This window comes from Typopeltis vanoorti, chromosome 25 (genome assembly GCF_054136105.1).
Source record: "Typopeltis vanoorti isolate ZY-2024b chromosome 25, IOZ_Tvanoo_1.0, whole genome shotgun sequence".
Classification (NCBI taxonomy): domain Eukaryota; kingdom Metazoa; phylum Arthropoda; class Arachnida; order Uropygi; family Thelyphonidae; genus Typopeltis; species Typopeltis vanoorti.
The window spans coordinates 56,837,786-56,853,686 of NC_143573.1; the positions used below are offsets into that span (position 1 = coordinate 56,837,786).

General features: G+C 34.6%; 1 protein-coding gene across 1 annotated transcript in view; it reads right to left on the reverse strand.

Moving 5' to 3' along the window:
* Positions 1-15,901, reverse strand: part of Sbf (SET domain binding factor) — a 631,948-nt gene that overhangs the window by 196,725 nt on the left and 419,322 nt on the right. Inside the window, 3 exon segments of the mRNA XM_090414822.1 lie at positions 4,152-4,327; positions 9,032-9,071; positions 12,239-12,252. Of these exon segments, the coding sequence (XP_090270948.1) occupies positions 4,152-4,327; positions 9,032-9,071; positions 12,239-12,252 (230 nt within the window).

Below are 15,901 nucleotides of genomic sequence, written 5' to 3' on the forward strand. Positions count from 1 at the left end.
TACTAAATTACATTTTAAGAAATTATATTCTTGTTATCCTTTATCCAAGTGTAAGCAAACAGAGTTTGTACATGATGTAACTTCATGACTAGGCTACCTATAAGTCTGTTGACTTCACACTAATTGTATCCTATAATGCAAAAATGTCATGGGAAGGGCCACTACCTAAACCAGTGGAGCCAGACCCAGGAAAATATCAAAATTAAATTAATGCAGAAGTCATATTTTTTTTCATAATCATGAAGATGCTTCATGCACAAACTTTGTTTACTAACACTTGGATGAAGGATAAAACAAGAATAGAATTTCTTGTTATATACAATTTACTTTATAACTTAGTGAAAAAACTTTATGTGCTGTGTATACACACAATGTTCAGATGGAATTACCGCTCCCTGGAAATATAGCTGGTAATTTAATTTTTCTGGCAGTGAATCTCTGTCATTAGTTTCTTTTTTGTCATATACCATCATAAATGTTCATATAATTCATATTATTCATATTATTCTGTAGGTTATGGCATCTGCTAGTTAGTTCCATGTAGTAGTCACACTACTACACATGTACAGACATCATCTTTATCATTATTTTTAAATGTTTTTTTTTTTTTTTTTTTTTTTAATCAATCCTATACATGAGAAGGAGCCTTCATAGCTCAGTCAGTATAGACAAAGCTCTTTGTCTGGAAAGACCCAGGTGAGATTCTCGTCCATGACGCAAGGAACATTTATCTAGTCTCTTTCAACTAAAGGTGAGTTAACTGGTTTCATACGGATGTGGAGGGTTTTTTCTCCCAGTAACTCAGGCTTTTCATCCCTCAAAACAGGCAAACCGGTCCCGTGAACACACATGGCTACAGTCATAAATACTTATGGCAAGGAAGGAAACCAACTTGCATCATGATTATCTCTCTAGTAATCAGCTGCAACCCTCTCAAAGAAAGGAAGGCACTGGATTAAGATTAGGATACCTGAGAAGCTGCCATACCTCTAGTGCATTGTGGGAATAAGTGGTTAAGAAAAACTGGCAGACATTCAGATTTTTTTAAGGCTTCCCAGCCATAAAAGGTTGTAAACCTATTGCAAAGGTCAGATAATCTAGACATTCTGTCCTGGAGACTGAACATGATAGTTTTTCAAGTGGTGACATTGGCAGGTGATAACTTTTGCCATTATTTTTGTGAGAACTGAGATAGACGCAATATTATCTAATTTTTTTGTGATGGGTTGAATACAGGCATGTATTCAACTCATGAATCTACATGTATGGTAGATATTCCATATGTATGAATGATTTTAAAGATTATATAGAATACATGTTAATTCTGGAGCACACATTTGGGCAGGGGGTATCATACCACATCAGGACAAGATAAATTGTTGATATCCTAATTAATCAGGACTCTTCTGATGTCTGTCTGGTGAAAGACTAAAAGAGGCAAGCAGTGAATCCTTTCTTTTAGGCTTACACGGTGATCAGAATACATTTTGGAAAATTATGGAGACAACTACAGCATTTGAGTAAAACTTTAGTTTAATATAAACCAAAATCAACACTCGACGTTTCGATCTTTATATCAAGATCATCTTCTGGAGCATATACACTATATACAGAGAAATAAGCTGCACTACAATCTACATGGTTTGTTAAAGTTACTGACCAAACGTTACAACAATTGTTGGCCTGACCTCTGGTGAAATCACCATAATTTATCTCCATAATTTTCCAAAATGTAGGCATGCAGTGAAATGATCTTGGTATATGGGAGGTGATTTGATTTGCCTTGGATATTTATATACAAGTTGGAGGAGAAGAAGGTATGATCTCAATGTGTGTGTCTGAGCAAGAAGGAGAGAGAAGAAGAAGAGAAAAAAAAAGAGCAAAAGTTGCATCTAAGAGTCACAGCAAGAATCAAAAGGCTTAACTGCTGTTTGAATAGAATCAAGTTTTTTGTATTTGGTCATTTCAAAGTCAGATCTGGATATATATGTAACACATGTTGCAAATGCTAATGTGGTTGGATTATTGAAAATTATGGTCAAAGCAAACTAAAGCTATGAGCCCAGCTTATGTCTGCTAATTTGCATATGATGTTCTGGCTGGTGTGCTGGATGAAAAGAAGTGGCAAAGCTTACAAAAGAAAGCTTTGCCACTTCTATGAAACTGTCTAACTTTTGGTACAGCTGTAGGGGAAACACAGTTTGGATAGTAGTTGGATATTTATATAAAACGGCATCTATTTAAGAGCATCAGTAAATCTCTGTAGCCCCCCCCCCAAGTAATGACATGATTGTAATACATCTGAAATCAACTTGGTCCAAGCAGGTGACCGAATCAAGAGAGCAGAAACAGCTATCGGATGAAGAAGGAAGAGTAGAAATCACAGCAGTCATCTCATTTAGTACCACTGCAGTGCCAATGGAAAGGAAAGGAAAGGAAAAGAACAAGTGCTGAGTTACAAGAGCTGGCATCCACAGTATATCTGAAAGGAGAGCTGGGTAAGAATTCAAGATGTTGAGCAAATTATATTAGATCATTATTGGCATATTCTTTGAGTATGGGCTCAAAAACCAAAACAGCAAGACCAGTGGAATTAGAGGGGGAGATGGAAGACCACCCAAAGAATATGCTAATAATGATCTAATATAAATTGCTCATCCACTCTCAAGAATAACATATATTCTTCACCATCGTTCCAACACCCTGAACATTTTCTTAATCAGCTCACCTTTCAGATATACTGTGGATGTCAGCTCTCCTCCTGGTAACTTGGACCTTGCAGACCTTAGAGTTATAAATAAACAAAGTCTAAAAATCTCACTGTTCAGTTATTTGGACTGCAAAAAATTAAGATTTTGAGATTGGAAGTGGAGAACAATAAAGATCTATTTTTTTTGATTAGCCAGGGATGATAAAAAAATAGGAGATTCAGGTTTAGATTCCATAATTCCATTCTCTGACAAGGGATGTCCTATCTAATGAATGTAAATTTACCATCATGCAGAGTGTAGTTTGAATATTTTAGATGAACAGTAGTCATTGAGGATGTCAGATGAGGTTCTATGAGAAAGAATGGGTGATCTGCAGTGTTACTGTATTTTTTATGGCACCATTCATGGTTAGTACTGAAAAATACTTAAAGGACAAGGACAAAGAACACGTTTACAAGTCCATACGTTATAGATAATTCAGTCTTTGTGCTTCAATTGATGGTGCTTCTGCATCCTTTAGGCATAACATGGGTGATTAAGTGGCAACTAGATTATTTGCTAGCTGATTTCAGAAGTATTACATTCATGTCAGTACTGGGGGGGGGGGAGGTGCTACAGAGTCTGTCAATGGAGTGTGTAGCTCCCCCCAGAAGGGAAAACAGAAACCAGAGATTGTGCTATGGAGAGAGAGAGAGAGAGAGAGACAGCAACAGTTAATTCATGCTTCCAATAAAAAATGAGATAGTGGAGTTTCACTAGGCAATGAAAGTTATCCATAACATTGGGGTCCATTTGACATTTCCTCTAACTAGGGAAGATATACTTTTGCAGTGACAATACTTGGCAGACTATTGGGCATGGAAAAGGACTTGCTATGGGAAGTTAGATGAGAAATGTTAATTACGAGCAAGAACCTATCATCAGCTCATTAATAGCACCATAAACCATTAGTTAATTATTATGATAAATCTCTTATCCTCTTTATAATTTTTCTCAGACACCTTAAGTGCACAAAAAATATGATTTTTGGTGCACTTACAAAGTGATTCATGTCTCTTAACTACAGAATCGTGTAATTCACAAAACATTTTAGTGATTTAATAGACCACCCAAATATAAAAATTCTCTTGACTGGTTATTTACATATTCAAAACCTTCTTTCCTATTTATATAGTCTATGATTTCGGTGGAAAGCAAGTATGCCACAATTTATGTCATGCCATGAGAATATAATGAGTATATTCTCAATAAAAGAACTGAATTCCTGCTCAGCATGAATTACAAACAAGACTGTGTAACCTCAAAATAATCTAATATGCAGTGAAATTTATTTCAAATTTATCATTGTTCATAGAAAAATGTATAAAAATTAGAAATTCCAGAAAGATATTTTTTAATAAATGATTTCAAATTTTTTTATAAACCGTGGATATACATCACCTTGATTTGAGCCTTTTCTCCAAACACATAGAGTGCAACTCGATGAAGGGTATGAACTCCTCCATCTAAACCATCAGGCAGTTCTGAATGACGACCTGTTGTACGTAAACCAAATTCTGAACCCAAGCTTGTTGTGGAACCTTGTCTTCTTTCCTTTAAACTACCCCATCGTAATTCTAAAAAAGTGCACAAATTAAATGTTTCATAAAATAATCTATATAACATATAATATCCATCCATGTTTATATGAAACACATGAATTTCTGTGACTACTATTATTCTGCTGATACTGTCTTGAAACAGTAAACATCGATTTTTATTGGCATATTATTAAAGTATCTAAAAATGCATGAAACTTATATAACAAATGTGTTTTTAAAGATACTAAGTAGTTCAAGTTAGAAAGACTGACTTCGTTTCTGTAGAAACAGGCTTCCTGTCTGGCAGTTCTGTGAGATTCATTCTTAACATATGCTAACCATAGTATATAACTCCCTTCCAAAAGTAATTCTTGATGACAACTTGTATGGTACAATGGAAAGACACCAAATGCTTGCCAGCAACCACATAATTGCTAAAGATTATTTCTATTGGAAAGAACCTGTAGCAATTGTGGGAGAAACAGAGAAATACCCCAGCTTAGTCATTCCAAATTGCAGTTCATCCTCAATCATTTAGTATCTAATCTTTTTTATTGACAATATAAATACATATTTTTTTGTGTGACTCTTGTCCATGAAAAGTTGAACACCTATAGTATATTAGTACTGTGGGTGGATTAACAGTTCATTTATTTATGGTTTTATTATTTTATCATCACCATCAAATTCCAGATATATATGTACGCTTAACAGGTGGTGTACAAGATACAATGATAGTACTACACAAAAAGTTTATATTTCTATTAACTTCATATCAACAATTTAACTTTGAAATGGTCTGTTATCTGTCAGGACTCCACTGTTGTCAAATCTTATATTTCAATTTTTTTTACTCCCCTAATGATGCTTCACTTTTAACTGCATCAATCCACCTAGATCTTGATCTTCCTCTTGATCTTTTTTGCTGCCACCATCATCAACTGCATTGCAGATCTTTTCATTTTCCAATTCTAAGTGAAACACCACCTGAATTAGTCTGCTCACACATTCCCGAAAGTTAACAATGTCAGGTTCCTTCCTAATAATATACCTTCATTTTTAATATGATTATGCAATTGATGCCATCTGTTCACCTCTTTTAATTTTTCTCCGAACTCTCATATCTCTGGTCTCCAGTCTTTAACCATCTGTTTTAATCCAGTTCTATATCCAAAAGCTAAAACTGTTTTGAACATTGTCTGTTTATAGCATGTTTAATGTTTTGACTAAGTTCCTCTGTTCTCTGTATATAACTTTATTTCAAGTCTATTTTAAAATTATGCCTAAATATGTTTTACTTTATTATTATACAGGTATCTCCATGTAGTCAGAACTCACCAAGGGAGATTTACACTAACCTTTATACACACACAACATCTATCATACCTCTCTTTAAACTCATTCACTATGGGCATGCAACTAATTCTGACAATTTCTTTTTACTCACTCATCACTCTCCAGGAAACAAAAATCTAGTTCAGACAGGCTTACTAACCACACTCTTACACAACTTTCGGAATGACACTTATTTCTTCCTCTCTCTATTCATTATGTATTTAAAATTTTCTTTAGTATTCAATCTTCTAGAATCTCTTTAATAATTTATACGTTTCTATCATGTTCCCTTTTTTTCCATCTATTAATGAAACTTTGCAACCCACACATCTTCCACCTATCCCCCACAGGGAGCATTCCACAGACCTGTCATCAACTTGGTCACTCATCTCTGAATTCTCTCCACCACCTGCTGATTCCCAAAAAACTCAGGCAACCAAATTTGTGCACAGCAATCAAGATGCATTTACATCATAGCCTTATAAATATAGAGGGATAACAACTTCTTTATCTTTACTTGTTAGCATGCTTTTCAACATCCAAATAATTCTTTGAGCTATGTTACCAATTTTTGCAATATGCCCTCTGAACTTCAACTCACTCTCCACCATTCCCCAAGACTAACCTCACCAGTTTCCTGCAATCGCATATCATAGATGTGATATACATACACAGTATGTAATCTTTTCAACCTAAAGTGCATAATCTTGCATTTTGCTACATTAAATTGATGTCCATTATCCTTTGCTCAAAATGTCAATTTATTTAAATAATCATGCAGGATATCTACATCAGCTTATTAACTATTGTCCTCCCCAGTTTTGCATCATCAGCAAACAATGATCTTTCCCGCCCCTTAAATCTTTCTTTATATCATTAATACACAAACTGAATACCTTAGTAAAGAACCCCCAGGTACTGTACTAGTCACTCTCATTCTCCTAGATTCTGCACTACCATATACCACTCTCTGATGTCTGTTTGTCTGTCAGCCACCCCTCCATCCATTCCCATTTGCTCAAGCCTTCGTAATTGTTTTCCATGCAGCATTCTGTCAAATGCCTTTGCAAAATCCAGCAATATCATGGTGTAGATTTCCCTTATCTAATTCAGCAGCCACTGTATTATAAAAATGTGAGTAAATTCCTAAGGCAAGAATCTACCTTTTACAAAGTGATGGTGTCCACCACAGAGTATCATATTCCTATTCATCCACTGCTGGATTTTGCATTTAAACCTTGCTTTATAGAATTCTTATTCAGGATGAATCTAATGTTGTCAATGTTCCTGTCTATTTTCATAGTTTTTGTATTATTACTGCTGATTTCCATGTCAAATTTGTTGAAGTAATTATTCAGTTTTTATTTATTTGTGTTTTATAAACCTAGAGTACATTCATACTATGGCTGGACTAAGTATTTTTTTTAAACATTCTTATTAATTATATTTTTTTTATATTTTATTTTTTCACATAATAGAGTAATGCTGCTGTAGAGGCTGAACATGGAACTTTTTCAAGTCACTTTAGGCCTAGAATAAGCGGGGCAGTGGTCTTACATTGGGTGATGATATTCATCCCACATCTGAAAGAAGCAAACATCATCTGCATAAAGCAAGAGTTAAGTTAGATATCTCTAATTTTGATTCAGGCCTGATGCCATTTTCCTTCTTATATGATCCTTATAGATGATGAATAATATTGCAGGCAGTGTGTACTCTTGTCTTAAACCTGATTTAACATCAGATCACTTTTCTGTATCTTCCCCAATTTTAAATGTTGATTTACAACTCAAATACAGACTACATTATATACTGCTTAACATAATGTAGAATTCACATCATATATTGTAGAGTTTCAAACAGCTTTTTTCTTGGCACCTTGTCATAAGCCTATTCCAGATTTAAAAAAACAGATCTTTAGTAAAATCCCATGATTTTTTAAATATCCATTTTAAAATGAAAATCTGATCCTGATAACCTCTATTTGGCCTGAACCTTGGGTAGTTATTCTTATCCCAGTTTCCCCTTCAACAATTTCTCTTAGCCTCTCTCAAGAATCTTTCATAAATCTTACCTGGAGCACTCAGTCAGGAAATTTCTATGTAATTCTCAGATTCAGTTTTCTTTTTTTTTTTTCTTTTTTAACAGATCTGTGATTACATTCCTCTTGAATATTTTCTACCACTGTTTTGTCACTGTGATTTTGTTTTGTAATTACTCCATATATCCAGAATATCTTAACCTTCAGTTTCACAAATATTGACTCCTTCCTCCATCCCCAAGCTTTTCAATAGTTTCTAGAACATTTTGTCACCCTGACTTATTATGTCTGTAAACGACATAATAAGTCAGGAAGTCTAAAGAGCAGTATTTTTAGGAAGAATAGACAAGACAGGAGAGGAGGAGATATGCTGTTAATTATATTGGATAATTTAAATCCATTTAGTGTAGAAAACTATGGCTGCAATACTACTAGAAACAATTTTCCTACTCCTGATATGATACATGGAATCATATCAGGAGTAGAAAGAAAAAATGATATGATGGCAAATGATTCAATGGTCAGACTGTGCAGAAGGAACAGTTGTGGTTTTTTTTTTTGTGTGTGGAGTGAGCTTGGGGGAAGAATGGATTTATATACTGGAGTTCACCTGCACTTGAATGTCTTTGGTATCAGGAGCCTGGAGAAATTATTTATTGGTATGAGACCTAATACAGAGAATCAGGAAAACAAGATCATGATGGGAGGAATGGTGAGTCTGTGCAAAAGAGCAAATAAGTCAGGTAACTAAGTTAATGATAAGAATATAATTAATCATGGAGGTGATTATGATGAAAAAATCATTGCATGTTTGTCCAGTTTGGACTCAGTAAGCATGTGTAATCATGTCCATATAAGTGAAGCATTATATATGAATAGAGATCTGCAAGTTCTCCACATGGGTTATACAAACTACAGAGGAGAGTATACAAGACAGCCTGGAAGTAACGTATGTCTCTACACAAATGCAGAGCATCAAGAAAAAAGGGGTAGAATTTGTAGCCTTTGTGAATACATTGGGACCTCAGATTGTAAGCATTAGCAAAGTGTCAAGGGCAGCATTTTTAGGAAGAATAGACAAGACAGGAGAGGAGGAGATGTGCTGCTAATTATACTGGATAATTTGAATCCATTTAGTGTAGAAAACATATAGTGTAGAAAACTGCAATACTAGAAACAAATTTCCATGTATCATTGAGTTTAAAGCTATCTCTGGTGCAAGATTGAGGCTAACAATTTCAAATACATAGTTGGGTGTGTTGTTACAGACATAGTAGACTGGTTGCTGGTGACAATGAAGTGAATCACCAAATCTGTGATGGGTGCTAAAAAGGTAGTAATCATGGGTGACTAATTATCTGAACATTGACTGGGTAGCAATGAAATCTCATGAAAAGAATGAAACTGAATTTCAGCTGTTGCAAGACACAAGACAACTTCCTCAAGCAGCATATGACAGAAAAAACTCTCGGTCAAAAGTGTAAGATCTGATTATAGTGTCTGAGGGGATTTCAGTTAAAAATGTGACTGCTCTACCTCTGGTTGGTGACAGCAATCATCCTGTGCATTTAGGATTGTACACTGACCTGGAAATTGGCCAAGTATATGGATGTTCCATTCAGTTTTAAAAGATTACTTGCTGAATTACAAAGCAGGAAATTGTAACAAACTGAGGAGCATACTAGTTCAGTCTCATGGTATTTCGTTGTTAGATGGGAAGAATACTGGTAGTGCATGGGATGCATTTAAAAAATACTTTAATGATACGATATCAGAATGTATCACTAGCATTAGAAGAATAAATAGATTAGGAGTGTAATGGATGTGCAATCTTATTAAGCACGAGATTCTTAAAAGATTACATGAAAGGAATGCATTTTCAATAAGAATGATGCCAGCTATGAAATTTATAAGATACAGTCAAGAAGAGTTACAAATATTGTATAGCAAGCTAAAGACAACTCAAAAGAGTTCTATCATTATGCTGCAAGTAAGAGAAAGAATGAAGGTGAAAGAATAACTCTAGTGAATGCAGATGGTATAAATTGTAACAGATGCAGAAGAGATTGTTCAACTAATAAGTGCCCATTTTGTTAAGAGCTATCAACATGGTGTAAACAAGATCAATGCTCCCTCTTCACTGGATGAAGAAACTAAGGTAAATGAGAAGGAAGTACTAGAGCTGTTGAATAAACTGAATAATAATTTGCCAATAGGTAATAATGGGGCATCAGCATGACTTTCAGCTGAACACTCTTTTAACATGAATGCTTAAAGAGTGCTTAGCTGAATTGGCTATGCCTTTAATTAGACTTTATCATATGGGTCTCAGAACAGGTAATATTCCACAGGAGTGGAGAGAATGTACAATAACTCCATTATATAAGGTTGATGGAATCATTATACACTCTCTCCGGTTGCTTGGTAGATTGGTTGTTAGTGACAAAGAAGTGCACCACCAAATCAGTCTGATGGATCTTCAAAACAATGACTCTTCAATTAACCAAAATGTCAACTGCTGTTATGATAGTAATAATTGTTCCTCATTTATCTGGACCTTCAATTATCAGAAGTTCAAATTTCCTTTATACCTATTAACCTATCAACATCTCAGAAGTTGTGAAGATTCTGGTAAAATTGGTAAGAGTTTGCATACAGAAATGTATTGGGGGAGAATCTACACTTTATGAAAAACAACACGGATTCACTAAAGGTATGTTTGAGCAACTTGCTCACATTTTATAATACTGTTAGAGTTGAGTTAGGCAAGGAAATTGATACATGTATGATGCTTTTGGACTTTGCTAGGCTTTTTAAAGGATATAGCACAAAAAGCTGTTGCATAATTTGGACAATATGGTCCTGGATTGTCAACTATTAGCATGGATAAGAGGATGCCTGACTGACAGATATCAAAAAAAGTAGGGTATAGTGTGTAGGGGGGGGGGGATCTGAAAGATTTAAGGTAACCAGAGAGACAGAGATATCAGTGCTTGGTCTATTGTTGTTTCAATCTTTACATTAATGACATTGGAAAGGATTAACTGGTAACATACAACCGTTTGCTGATGGTGGAAAGATACATAGGGTAATCCCATAACTTTCACCCATACACGGTACTAATGTACTATAGGTGGACCAACCAACCTCCTTGTATGGGCTCAACATAAATAAATAAAAAAATAATAAAAAATCAGGTATGTTGACTGACATTCAGCACTTCAAGAATGATTTGAACAGGAACTGTGGGCATGTGAAAATTGATATGTTAGTAAATGCAAAATTATGCCCTTTGTTATGATTAGTAGGATTATGGTATAAGAAAATGATCAGGCTAAGGATCTTGGAGTTTAGTAGATAGGAAGTTGAAGTTCAAGGACCATATAGCAAAGAAACAAACAATGACACGTAAAGATAAGAAAGTCATTTTGCCTCTTTACAAGCCCTTGCCTGGACTACTATGTGCAGAACTGATATGGTTTCCTTGGTGATGCAGATACAATTGAGATAGTGCAAAGGAGAGTGTTGATGATTTTGGGATTGTAGAATGTAGATTGAGGACAGACTGAAAATTTGTTGAATACAGACACTAACAAACAGGATAAAGAGGATTGATTATAGAGACCTTCAAACTTCTGAATGAAAGGGCCATACAGGATACAAGTAGATGAAAAGTGGGAGAGAGGATATTCTTCAGAGTTGACAACGAATGCAATCAATTATCAAAACAGCAAATTGCACACTGCTTTATTTTTTTATTTTTCTCTGTATTCTCTAAGAGTATATGTTGACTTAGTTGTGAGGAACTTTTAATGCTCTTTCTTCTTTTCCACAACTGCCTGTTTAACTTTTTCAGTCCACCATGGAGTTCTTATTTTTCTAGTTGCTGATGACTTCACCACATGCTACTCTGGTTGAATTAATCTAATATTTTCTTTAGAGTGTCAACAAGTCTTCAAAGTTTGGTTCTTACTTTCAAGCTCCTTTTTTTTTTTTTTTTCTTGAATAACATTTGTATACTTTAGTCAGTTCAGCTAAAAGGTTCTTCACTGTGATTCTTTTTAAAACTTTCTTATACCCTTTTCTTTTCAATATTAAATTGAATTTCATCCTGCTCAAAACTAAAGGGTGATCACTTCCTATTTCAGTAGGAAATATTAGACGGAAATTTTAGAGTAGAAAATCTTATGTTCATATTTTTTAAATACATACATATATAATATATTTTTATGTAAACCAGAGACACTGCTCTAGAGAACAAACATGGAACTCTTTCAAGCCACATCTGGGCTTCACTACAGATATTGAACAATGAAAATTCCTCTCCCAGGTAAAAGAAATTCAAAGACATCCATGTCCACTGTGGGATTCAAACATGAAGCCTACTGGTTGTAGAGTAGGTACATTAACCCTTTGGCCAACCAGGTGACACATCTTAAGTGCACCAATCACGTGCACTTAAGATGTATGAGAGACTAAAGTTGTTACAATGGTTAATTTATTGAAAGAGTCCTGAAGATTTGTAGTGGATTTATTTAAGATTATAATGTCATCTGCATAAAGTAAAGAACTGAGTTTATGATCTCTGATTTTCGATGTCAGGTTAAATATCACCTTTCTTCATAACATGATCCACATACATCATGTCCAATGCTAGAGAGAGAGAGAGAGAGAGAGAGAAAAAGCACATACTTTTTTTTTTTAATTTCTTCTACCAAAGAAAGGTTGTGTTTCTTGGGTAGAAGTCACCAGAAATTCCACTACAGAGAACGAACACAGAACTTTTTCAAGCTACCTTCAGTCCTCCAATAAATAGAGTGATGGTCTCACTGCATTCCAAAAATTCATCTCCCACCTAAAGACAATCAACCACAAACATTCATATCCATGGCAAGATTTAAATCCACAGCTTGTTTGACTTTACATCAGTGCATCTTCTAATGTATCTTGCAATCAAACTTATGTCTTTGAACTTAAGGATAGGTTAAATATGCGCCACTGTTTGGCCAGGTGCACATCTGCACTCCAGCCAATAGGCTCTAGATTTGAATCCCACCCTGGACACAGATGTTTGGAAATGTCTCTAAGTGAAAATGACTATTTTCACCTAGAGACATCTACAGTATGAGACCACAATAACCCTGTTTACTGTTGACCTAGAACTACACACATGCACGCAGAGACAGTGATTAAACACAGGATACTGTATAATGCCCTATTTACATCATAAAATTGTAGTGTTTTGAATAGCTTTATTTCAGACAAATTATATATGCCTTTTCACATCTTTAAAATTTAAATACAGATCGCCATTATATTTCTGTAATTTTTCAACTACTTTAAGTAAAAATCTGCTTCTACCACCTCTTATTTATCCTGAAACCAGTTTGTTCTTGTTCAGGTTTTTCTTCAATAATTTTTCTAGTCTATTTTCAAGTACACCAGCACACTTGAGAAGACTAAGAAAATTCCTTTTTGCAGACAATCATTCTTTTAGCCTCTATGTTTGAGCATTTCTGATTGAATATCATCATCATCATGTTTAGTACTGAATACTCCTTCAGCTACAGCTACTCCTTCCTTTTCCTGTTCACAATTTCCCTTACAAATCCTTAGTTATTACCGCAAATTTTCTTACTTGTTTCATTCTTCCTTGTCTCAGTAATGCTAATTATGTTCACATGTGATATTTCTACATTTCCTTTGCTAGTTTTCTCCCCCCCCCCATCCACTAATGCTTCTGATGTTAATAGTGTCATCTCATCCAATTAAACAATGCTACTGTTGTTGTTTTGGCAAGATACCAGAGAAAAGAATGAAAGTCAATTATTGGAACAGCTTCAAGTGCAACATATATGAAAATTAGCACTATTAATATAATCAAAATAATCTAGCTAAAGTTGATTTGGTTTATTTGGATTTATGGCAGAAGCAATTAGGCTATGAATTCAGTGTTATTATGGCTGTTAATTGTTTGTATTCTAATGGCTAGTTTGCCTGCTTTGCAGGATGAAAAATCCTGCCACCTCCATATGAGACTCGCTAACTCACCTTCATCTGAAAAGCCATGATAATGGTACTTGATGTCCTGGACAGGATTTAAACTCAGGTCCTTCCAATCAAAAGGCATTATTGAAACAATTCGTGAACAATTTGTCATAACACAAATACAATACATTTTTCAAATAATACTACCTTCTTGCTCAGCTACTGGTAGCATTTAACTAGTGACTTGTAGGTCACTATTAACAACAGGTTCTTGCCTACCATTGAGAAGAACTAAAAGTGTATAGGAAAGTGTTGGGTAGTAGTGGAATCTTAAAAATAAACAAAAATAAAAGTAAACATAGTCAATAAGAACGAAAACACGAATTACATTCGTGTTTTCATTCTTATTTTACCTAAGCATGCAGATGAAACACCTTTATGACTGGGCTACTTGTATACAGAACAGATGATTTTATATCACATTGCTCTGTATCTTATCTCATTCTCATGATATGCAGAACACTCTCTTCTTTGCAAAAATAATGACATATTATGGTGGGAGTTACTACACAAGACCAGTTTCATTCTTTACTGAGATTCATTAATGGGAGTTAAACCAGGGGATATAACAAGATCTAGCTCAATGGCCACAGTAGTAATTCCCTATACAAGTGGCAAAATAGTGTTAGAAAAGCAAGAAATGTAAAAATAACCGTACTATATCATGCTTCTGACAAGTAGGATAATTTACTCTTAGCATTTCTAGTTACTAATTAAACCTTTTAAGAAATGTGTGTCAGGCATTTTTACAAAGTGATTAATGAAGAATACATGCAAAAAAATATATAAAAAATAGATTGCCTCCAATCTTAAATCCTTGTTATAAGGACATCATCAAGAAGAAAAAAGGAAGTAGTAAAACAATATTCAAAACTGACAAAGTTATGAATTTTGTGAGAAGTTTTTGGTATTGAGACCACATTATGATATAATTAAAGAGTTTAATAAAATTAAGCAATTAAAACCTGACAAGTTTTGAAAGTCGTACAACTTACATCATCAGGGGTACTATCAGAAGGTTTCGGATGGACAGAATACTGAATGTTATAAGCAGATGTTCACACAGAATTTTAATTCATGGCTGCTTTCAATCAATAGCCCACCCTTTCTGGCTGCTTTAATTTCAATTAAAGCAGTCAGAAAGGGAGGGCTATTGATTGAGTCACATTCCAAAGTAAACTTCACACAGTTGTAAGTTTATTACTATCACTTGGTTTCGATAGAGACATGCTGAATACAAAGGACTGATAAAAAGTAATAATCGTTAAAATAAAATAATAGAATATTTTAATAAAAACTGATATTTTTTCTTGAACATCAACTTACCAGACACTAAATAACTGCACAAATTAATAAGCGTAATGTAAATAAATTTATTTTTCTTGTTCACCAAAAGCGAAATATTTCCTGTTACGCACACCAAACAAGACTGATGACTAGACGTGGGCGTGGCACGTGATAGTAGGTATATAATCGGCTAGTAGAAATAGCGGGGGAAATGGTTTACCTGCGTGTAAAGAAATGCATGCAACATGGCTATATGTAGTAATCACTTCCATTGTCAAACATTTGGCTGGGCTGCAAAAATATTCGTCGCGGGCCGCATATGGTCCCGTTAATCAAATTTATTAATTTATGAATAAATTACAGCTTTAGCCTAAAAATAACACACTTTACCCTACCAATTTGTTCTTAAGAGCATGTTTGCATATTTTGTGACATAAGTTAGACTTGAACACAGAAAGCATACTATACAAATAGTGAGCATCTTGCCAATGAACTACAGATGATTATTTATTATGCCACTGACATCATTTGTCGTGTGCCAAGTGTTTAGCATTAGCAAGAAATAGTGTGCTTTAGTGCCAATGAAACAGTATTTTTAAGGACTTAAAAGCTAGGCTAAATTTGTCAACAGAGGTCTGTCTCAATTCCTGATTTGTTTTCCATGGCGAATAATGAATTATTTTTTTTTTATGCAGCTTCACCACCTACAAAAGGTTGTATAGCTATGGAATTTTAAATTATTTTTTATCTACATTTTCACATAATCCAGAAACCCTTACCTAGAACTTCAGACTTCCAATAAACAGGGTAATAGTCTCACACTGGGCATTTACATTCATCTTTCTCCACTTAAGGACATTCACATGCATTCAAGCCCAGAGTGGAGTCTGAATCTGCAT